Below are 9,567 nucleotides of genomic sequence, written 5' to 3' on the forward strand. Positions count from 1 at the left end.
TGGCAGGATAGATAGATCTAGATTTAGAACTTAGATCCACTCTAGATCTATCTGTTTAGAGTGGATCTAGAATCTAGAATATAGATCTAGAGACTAGAGTCTATGTGTATATAAACAAACCAAAAAGAATACTAACCTTCCTCTTTCTGTTACTAGCGAGTCCTTTGATACCCATATCTGTTTTCTCTAGCCTTTTTTTTGGAAATAAAACTGTAGTGAAGGAAGCGCTAGCCTATCAGAAAAACTAACGGTCAACCCTTAGTCACAGCAAAGTTGCTAGCCAAAGCCTATTGTTTTCTTTCACCACGTGAAACAGATCTTGAGTGTGCGTGCATTATTACCTCCCTTGCAATCTATGCTATTTAAAAATATGAAGAGTAATTTATAGCGAAACGTTGCAAATTATGAATTTAGCCTTGGCCCGAGTTGGCCCCCTGTTACACCATTATGTTTTTCAAAGCGACATTTTTGTTGAACTAAAATCAAGATCTGACATACAAAATATGACTTCTAGTATTATTTATAAATCTTTAAAACTCAGAACAGACGAACATAATCGGTAATCTTAGGCCTAGATTTCCAAAATGCCAAATGGCAAGTCGCTAATTTAGATCTATCTAGGCATGGCCTACTTGAGAAATTCTGGCATTTATTAAACGAAATCGAAAGTAAGTTAGTAAGAAGTAAGAAATAAGTCCTCCGAACTCTTACGAACCCCGAAACAAGTGATTGACACAAATTCAAAGTGTACAGTACAGTTTCCCTTGACGTGTAAGTTGTATTTATTGTTAACATGAGGTAAAGTATTATAAAGTAAAGGTCATCAGTGGAACCCAGTAGAATTAATTCAACGAACATATTATGATTGGTGAAAAGCGTTTTTTCGAAACATCCTGTTATCGATAACGTTGTTGAGTATGATCGTGATCACATGTTATGTAAGGCTTAGCCTTCGTGTAGTGCAAGTGCAGCTCGCCCAACTCATGACTTTTTTTGTCCATAACGTTTGACTAGATCTAGAATCTAGATCTAGATCTACCTGCGCCAGTTTTTATCTAACCGTTACCACTAATCTTTTTTGAGAATACAGTCAAAACTGTGTAAGACGGCCACCCATTGTCGAGGAGAAAAGTGGGCGCTTTTTCGGTAGTTCCCACCCCGCAATTGTTATTGACGGGTTTTGGCCCCAAGAGTAGGGGGGTTTCAGGGGGGCTTGCTCCCCTGACCTAATATAGCGTCAGATGTCTTTTCGATGAACGATCGTTTTTTCCTCCGTTTCGGAGTTCGAAGAATCACAATTTGAAGAAAAGAACAATGCATATATATAAAATTTCAATCGAACAGTGACCCTCTCTATTTCTCTGCCTCTCTCTTTCCTCTTTGTTTTGTTTTTGTAAAGTGTTATACGGCGCTCGCAACTGCATAGGTCATATGAGCGCGCGAGACACACCAAATATTTTCAGTTGGTAGGAAATTGGGAATTTTGCTCGGGTGGCGGCCGAAGCCTACTCTTATCGATTTTAGACCACCAAGGGATCTTAAACGTGCGCAACTTGCACACGGGCCCTCCGAGATTTTTCGCCCTTGTCCAAGAAGGCTAGGTGTAGATCTTTCCTACCAGAAGATCGGCGCTTTTTCGGTAGTTCCCACCCCGCAATTTTATTCACGGGTTTGGCCTTGGGCCACAAGAGTAGGGGGGCTTGGTGTGGCAGAAAGACAGCGGTAAGGAGGAGCCAAGGAGTAGCAGTAGAAAGGCTGCAGAAATAGTCAGGAGCCCAGAGGAGGGGACAAAGGAGGTGAGGGGATGGGGGCAGAAAGTGGAATTGAAAGCCGACAACAACATTGCTAGAGAGCTGGAAAGGAGGTGAAAGACAATTTTAGAGAGGAAAATTTTTCGGCCGCTACCCGGATTCGAACCCGGGACCTTTGAATGAGAGGCCAACACCTTAACCTCTAGGCCACGAGAGCCCCCTTCTCTCTCCTCTGTGTATCGCTCGCCTTTTCTTTTTCTTTGTCTTTGTCTTTCTCCCTCCCCACCTATTTCCCACTTGTGTCTTTCTCTCATTCCCCCCTGCCAACTGGGGCATGTTACTCATGTTATATATTTTGCTAGCACATCTCTCTCTCTCTCTCTCTCTCACACACACACACACACACAAACACACTACCGGGTCTGGGCGCTGAAACTTTCCGAAATCACAAAAAAGTTCCCCTACCGGGTCTGTATACTTCGTGACTTTGTTCCCGGTAACCGGGTCTGTGTACACTTCGTTTTTATTTTGTTGCTGATTTTGCGCAAGGATGACAATAAAACGAAATGTATCAGACAAGGAAGACCAAGTGCCATATTAAAACAAACACATGGGTAGCCACCACTCGGAGAACGAGCAACGCTTCTGTCACAATTTATATTGTTACTTTGTTACAGACTGGGTAAACAGTGACCACTCATCTCACTTACGATTTGTGTATGAGTTCTGGGCGGGGCTTATTTATGGGGTATGAGGGATCACACACTTACCTCTCCAGCAGCTGAAAATTGGTACCTATTGGTCAACACTGGTAGGAGCCTACGCAACAGTTGGAGGGACTACCTAACAACAACGACAGGTGATTGAATTATGACGGCTCGCCAACAGGGCCCAATGCACAATTTATGACAAAACGTAATGGAGTCACTAAGGTGGCCGTCTAAGACAGGTGTTATTGCTTAGTCTGATAGGGGTTGTGTGTTAAAATATGGTGGCCGCGGCCGCGTTGGACAGGTACCCGTTTTACACGGTTAAATTATGTAGAAAAAACGCAAAGGGGGGATAGAAAGTGGCCGTTTGTACAGGTGGCCGTCTTATAGAAGTGGCCGTCAGGGCAGGTTTGACTGTATTTAGATCTAGGTCTATAGGTTCTAGATGATGTCTTATGGCCCATGCCATGAAAATGTTGGTGCTTTTTGAATAGTTCCCACCCCCCTTATTTGGGCACTCCTGTACAATTGCGGTCCTATTTGCAGTAAATCACACCAGTCCTTGGGTCGGTAAATTTATAGAAACCCTCCCGTCTCATTAAGGGTAATAATATTTTGCAGTTTTTTTAGGGCCCTGAACACGATTTTGGCATTGAAATTGAAAAACGTCACAAATGGTTAGTTTAGATGTTACGGCACTTTATTACCCGCCCTACTGCATAGCTATAACATACTCGCCCGTCAGGGGGAGACCCCCTGAACCCCCCCCCCAAAATGCATTATCCAAAAAAAATCCTAAAACTAAGCCTTACCTTTAAACTTTAAAAAATGACCTTATTCGTATATACATCCGACGGCACTAAAGTGGTGAAGGGGCTGATTTCCGGTAGTAGATGTGACTCGAAACTGGAGTGCTTCTCTAAAAATACCCCTAGGTCTAGCACAGAGTACTGGATATCAAAAAGTAATTGTTTACAACCAGAAGTAATCATCGGTGGGGTCTAAACTAGCAAGTATGATTCCCAAACAGGGCCGCAATTAATTGTACAGGAGTGCCCTGTGCTAGGCCTAGTGTGATTTAGCACAAACGGGACCGCAATTGTACAGGAGTGCCCTTATTTGAGCCTAGATCGACATAACCCCCCACTATATTTTTGTAAGTCACTGTGGCCCCATTAAAAACTAGACCTATTTCTTATATAAACAAAACGCAGACGGTTCATGGCGCCGTGAACGTAGTCTGCAGGCTACGTTCACTGTGCCCTAAATGCAGTTTGCAGGCGCTGTTGAGGCTATGTTCGCGGCAATATTTTAGCTTCGTTTAGGGCAAAAATGAGGGAGTGTTCACTGCCTGTTTTAGTCAGTGACGACAGTGATGTAGATTCTATATTTAATATTAATGCCAGCTTCAAGTGTTCCATCCCATGAGATGAAGGAAAACGAATCCGTGATCCTTGACCGATCGAATATTCGTCGTGTTCCCTTACACTGAGCTCTGGCTCAGAGCTCGCCAATGTGCGGGAAAACGACAAACTCTTAATTAAGCAACAATGCATTAGGAATGGCAAAAATGCGTACACACGCCTTCCAAGATGTGTCAGTTGCCCTATCTCGCGTCCAGGCGAGACTTGGGCACGACCTTGTGTTAGCATGTGACGGCCTATACGAGGGTAAACAAATGTTCCAGCGCTCTCGGGTTGAAAATGCAATTTTGTCTTCCGGCAGTGTGTGTGTTGTGAGAGAGAAGAAGGGGGGTGGGGGTAGAAAGAGGGAGGGAGAGACAGACAGGGAAAAATACACAGAGAGGGTGTTTATAATATATAAGAATAATTGATTCCCGTTATTTTCTCTGTGCGTCGGATCCCAGACTGACCTGGTGCAATACAGTCATTGTTGTACACATTTTATGACCAGTCCCATCTTCCGAATGTAGTGTAGTTGGGGTACAAAATAGATAGGCCTAACTTGACGAATTCACAACTGTCAGTTGCTGTTTAGCAATAGAACCACCAGTAAGTCCAATCATCATCATCCAGTGCCAGATCTGCGACAGACATGGGCGATCATGGTTTTCCATTCATTCCTTTGCTCGGATGCTCTCAAAAAAGCTATGTTTCCCTGATCCTTCCCTGTTACCTATTTGTTTAGGTTCCCTAAGTTTGTTCTTCTGGGCCTACCCCTGCCTTGCTTGCCCTCAATTTTGCCAGTGAGAGCTAGATGTTCTAGACCCTTATGTCTATTCAGGTGTCCCAAAAACTGCATTTGTCGTTCCCCGATTGTTTTTAACATTGAGCGTCCCACGTGGGCTTCATCAAGCACTACTTCATTTGATTTCTTTTCCTTCCACGATACTCTTAGCAGTCTCCTAAGAAACCACATTTCTGTTGCTTCTATTTTTTTTTTTCACTGTCTTTAGTGATTGTCCAGCATTCACAGCCATACAGAAGGGTTCACCAAACATAGCATTTCAGGACTTTAAATTTGGTGTTCATTGAGATGTTTCTATTTTTCAGGATTGGGCTTATTTTATTGAAACTAGCCTTAGCCATTGTAGTTCTCCTCTTTATTTCTGTGGAACATTTGGCGTCAGATGTTATCATATATCCTAGATATTTAAACTTTTGGACTTGTTTGATATTTTCACCTTTGCTAATGAAATTACAACTAGGGTTTGCTGCTTTTTTGGATATAACCATGCATTGTTTTCTTTATATTCAACAATAATCCTTTATGTTCACTTTCTGTTACAACATTATCTAGAAGCAATTGAAGGTCCTTTTCGGAACCTGCTATTAAAACTGTGTCATCTGCATACCTGATGTTAGATGTAAGTCCAATATGTGTATATAATTGTCACGGTGCAGTGGAATCGGGTAGATCTAGATCTACTTGTTAAAAGCTTTTGGCCATATATATATGGAGGTGTTGGTTTATATTCTTAAATTAAAGCATCATCTATTTTGAACAGAAGTCGAGATATTTGGCAATTTGCGATGGAAAGAAATGGGGACTGCCTTGTGTCACAGAAAAAATTTAATGAAAAAATGACCCCCAAAGTTTGATGACTTACAAAGCTGTAGTGTTCTTAGAAATCGTAAATTTACTTTTTTTTTAGTGCTATAAGTTAAAATCCCAGTAGGAATGTGTTTTTAAAAGGACATCAAATTCCAAATGTGTTGAGGCCAAAACAAAACATTTTGATTAAAATTGCCCAACAGGTGGGAAAATGTTTTCTTTGATTTCATTATTTTTGCAAGCGCTTGATTTGACCGTGATGCCTCACAATTGTTATCTTGTCAGAGGACAAGTAGAGAACTCCTTACAGTTTAGAATGGGCAGTTATTGAATATTTTATATATCACTTTTTAAAATATCTCTTCTTCAGCCACATTTCTTTGCATTTTGTGCAAGTAAAAGATTTGCTGCCTCTCACTGAACCAGACTGAGGCCATGAAGCTCCTGACCCACAACATGCTGACTTCCAACATCATCAAGGGTGTGTCAAATGGTTTCCCGTTGGGTATCGTGGTAAGTCAGACTGAAATCACACTTCTTCTTCTTCTTATTATTATATATATATATATATACATATATATATATATATATATATATATATATATATATATAGTTAGTGGTCTCGTCCCACTTTTGAAAAGCAAAAATAGCTCAGCTACTTTCTTCTTTTGAATGTATCACAAATATATTACTTTTATTTCTTTTCATGTGTTGTGCTATTTTTAGCCGTTTGATATGTGATATAATGTATCTGATCTTTTGTTCTGGCATAGAATTTCAAAATATTTATGATAATTACATTTCTTGACATAGTGGCATATATATCACTGCTCTCTATGCATTGTTGCAGTTTTTAGAAATTGATAAGATTTTAACAGACGTAGCAGCCTCTTGGAGCTGTGGCCGCTTCTTTTAGATTTGCATTCATTAGGCAGTATGATCACATGTTTTCTGCCCCATCATAACATGCACCGTAATAAAAGTACAGTGAATGAAACCTGTTGTAGTGACTACCTGTCCAAAATAATCACCTGAACACCCCCCCCCCCCCCCCTCTGGCCCTTACATTAAAAAAATATATACTAGAAAGACACTGTCCAAAGTGTCTTCCTCGGAAAAACCACTTTGTCCTTGGCAGTGGGTAGCCGTCATGGACAATTTAGTTCTTAGGATATTTCATGAATTATTGCACCCCTTTCGACCCCACCATGTACTTATGTTATAATCTACACTTTTAAGAAACATACTTGTTTGGTAAATGGATGGTTCCCTTGTCTTGGTGGTGTTCACGTGATTTCTCTAGAGTGAGGATTGTATTGTTTTTTGTAAGAATTTCTTGGCGTGGCTACAATAATTCTTCTAGTTTTATTTTTTGTGCTTCTAAAGTGAAATTAAAACTGGTTTGGCAATGCTTGTGTTAGGATAATATATATGATGGTGTGTTTTTCTTTTTCTTTTCTTGTTTTTTTTTTCCTGTTTTTAAAATAAAATATTTTAATTTTTGCTCCAATGAAGGCAAATAAAGTGGAAGTGAAGGATGTGGACTTCAACCAATCGTTTGTGCTCAAAACTTTGTCTAAAGTGGACTGGAATGCCCTTAGACAAGCTGCCACTCAGGTGAGAATACTCACTGTTTATTCAGCATAATTTGTTTGATGTCTCAGTTTTGTTGTGTAATTGGAACTGCCCGAAATTTTTCAGTACACTTTGGGTGCAGAACCTCAATTTCTTTGACAAGTGAACTGTGAAATGTTCTTACCATTTTATTGCTGAAGGTTTAATTTGTGGTTTAACATCCCTTTTTAAGAGTGTAGTTACCTAGGAAGCAGAGCCATACTTAAATGTCCATTCCAAAATGACTGAACTAAACTGTTGAACTGTGGCAGCTCAGCTCAAGTTACCCTGCTCACACCTGCCAACCTCCTCAATTTTATAAGGATATTATGGAATTCGGTTTGCATTTCCCGGGGTCCCAATAATATTATTTTCCCAATTAATTAAACCATAGAGTAGAAGAAAAAATCCTTTTTTTTCTCCTAAATTTGTGAAGATAGCTGTGAACAAATAAAATAAATAGGAAGCATGTTTTTCCCAGATGTAGGGGCCACTTTGACGATACTGGTTGTTTTTCCTGCTTCTTTGTCCTTCTTGTTCCTCCATTGTTGTGCAGTGTCTTCTGTAAACCGGTTCTCCATATTTCTTTTTCTTTTGTAAAAAATAACACTGCGTCACATTTGTTTATGACATTCAGCAAAGAGTTTGATGATATCCTCCATGTAAGAAGTTTTATGATGTGGTCATCGAAAATATACAGCCACCACTCAAAAAGTTTCACAAAAGTGGTTCAATTTATGACTTTTAATATCATATTCAGAAGGATTACTGTATGGTTCATCTGAGATTTCCGTTTTATTCCCCTTTACTAAATCTGTATGTTGCTGTTTGACTCAATTTTACTTTAAAATATTTAGCCTCAAAATAGTAGGTTTGCAGGAGTTTGATCTTTTCACACATTTCGTTTTCTTCTAGTGTCTGTGGTGTAGTAGTTAGGCACTACTTTGTCGCCTGCAGGAGACTTGAGTTTGATTCCCGACTTGGGGGCTATCTTGGTCTTTCTGCAGGGATATTGTTTCCCTCACAGCCTGGGTCGGCCCTGACAGACAAGGTAGGAAGGGCACCTCCTAAATGATCTAAATTGTATGGATGCTGGTGTACAAAACACCTGCATTAAGACAATTTTTTAAATTGACTCATGAATTTTGTTTCTAGTATCTGTAAGTGTAATGTATAATGTTCTTCAGGTTGGTCATGGAGATGGGCTGCCCGAAGAGCTGGGGGAAGACTTGAAAGAAAATGATGATGTTCTGAAAAAAATTCACAATGCTATGCTCCAGGTAGGTTATCGTACTTGCCCGTTTTAGTTTACACATATAGTCTATGTGAGGTGTGCTGACAAAATGAGTCACTTCTTGCGATCCTAGAATGGAGGTTTTCAGTTGATGCCATTTTCTTCAAGTCTACTATGTCTTTTATTATTCCATACTTATAAATTGCACAAACTCCACCTATAAAAGTAATATATCAATTTCCGTACGACTAAAATCCGAGAAGTATCTCATTTTGTCAGAACCCCTCACATATGTTACTGTTACCATGTTCAGGCATAGAATTTAAGAAAGAAATTTTTTTTAAAATCTTATGTTTGCCTTCGTGCAGCAATCGGCCGTCTCTCCTCCTGTGCTGCTGCTGGGCCTCCACCCCCTCCTTCTAGGTGTTCTCCAAGCTGTTTCTTGTTGCCTTTTCCAGATCTAATGAAATGCTTTCTTGTACGACCAAAAGCCGGTGTGTCAATTGGTTTGTTGCTGTTGTTGTTGTTTTTTTAATGATGCTTAATAATATGCAAGTGTTATTAAAAATATGCCAACTGCCATTTGATAAATAGTTGAGAACTGTATGGGTGTGGGTATAAATTCTGGGTTCAGTGTTTGAAAGTTAAAAATGTGTTTATGCTTTACAAGACTTATGTCGATTTTGTAATGCATTCCGCTATGACCGTATGCAGTTGCGAGTGCCTTAAAACTCTTACTAAACCAAACAAAAGTTAACTACTGCTGGTGGCAGTGACCATACCTCCCAGGTGTAAACAGCAGGCTTCAGGTTCCTGTCCTGTCTTCTGTGCAGGGGAAAATGCAACCCGTGACCTATCTTTGAATCGTTTTGTGAAGTCGTTTTGACATTCATTTTGCATCATAAGCATCACTGATTTAGATTAACTCTGAAGTTAGGCAAAATTAACTGTTCTTGGGCTTTTTATCGCCGATATATTGGTAACTTACGGTCAAGTCAGCATGTTCGGATGTATCTCTGGTGTCGTGGCAATGTGAACAGGTTCCAAAGGTTGTTTCATTTAATGTCTAGTCTTGCTTACGTTACACCAGGGAACATCACCATTGAGTTAACTTTCCTGTGATCTGTAACTGCCACTTCAATTGTTATACACCATCAATAAACCTTTTTTTTTTCCCATACCTGCAAAATTATTTGCAGTTAGTAGTGTTACAAATTAATTACGTCCAAATGGTTTCAACTGC

At 39.9% G+C, this 9,567-nt stretch overlaps 2 protein-coding genes across 2 annotated transcripts in view; one reads left to right on the top strand and one right to left on the bottom strand.

Moving 5' to 3' along the window:
* The window catches only part of LOC101851001, an 8,084-nt gene extending 7,736 nt beyond the window's left edge, over nucleotides 1-348 (bottom strand). The window contains exon 1 of the mRNA XM_005111502.3: nucleotides 137-348. Coding sequence (XP_005111559.1) covers nucleotides 137-175 — 39 coding nt within the window. The 5' untranslated portion in view covers nucleotides 176-348. The remainder of the gene's footprint in view (nucleotides 1-136) is intronic.
* A 290-nt stretch (nucleotides 349-638) lies between these two features.
* LOC101852584 (multifunctional methyltransferase subunit TRM112 homolog A) lies at nucleotides 639-8,370 on the top strand (the record flags this gene model as incomplete). Its single annotated transcript, XM_013089872.2, is given in 4 exon segments — nucleotides 639-771; nucleotides 5,847-5,989; nucleotides 6,992-7,093; nucleotides 8,278-8,370. Coding segments are annotated over 3 exon segments (273 nt in total), but the record flags the coding sequence as incomplete, so codon positions are not given.
* Nucleotides 8,371-9,567: the final 1,197 nt, after the last annotated feature.

Source organism: Aplysia californica, unplaced genomic scaffold, assembly GCF_000002075.1.
Source record: "Aplysia californica isolate F4 #8 unplaced genomic scaffold, AplCal3.0 scaffold01068, whole genome shotgun sequence".
In the NCBI taxonomy this organism is placed as follows: domain Eukaryota; kingdom Metazoa; phylum Mollusca; class Gastropoda; order Aplysiida; family Aplysiidae; genus Aplysia; species Aplysia californica.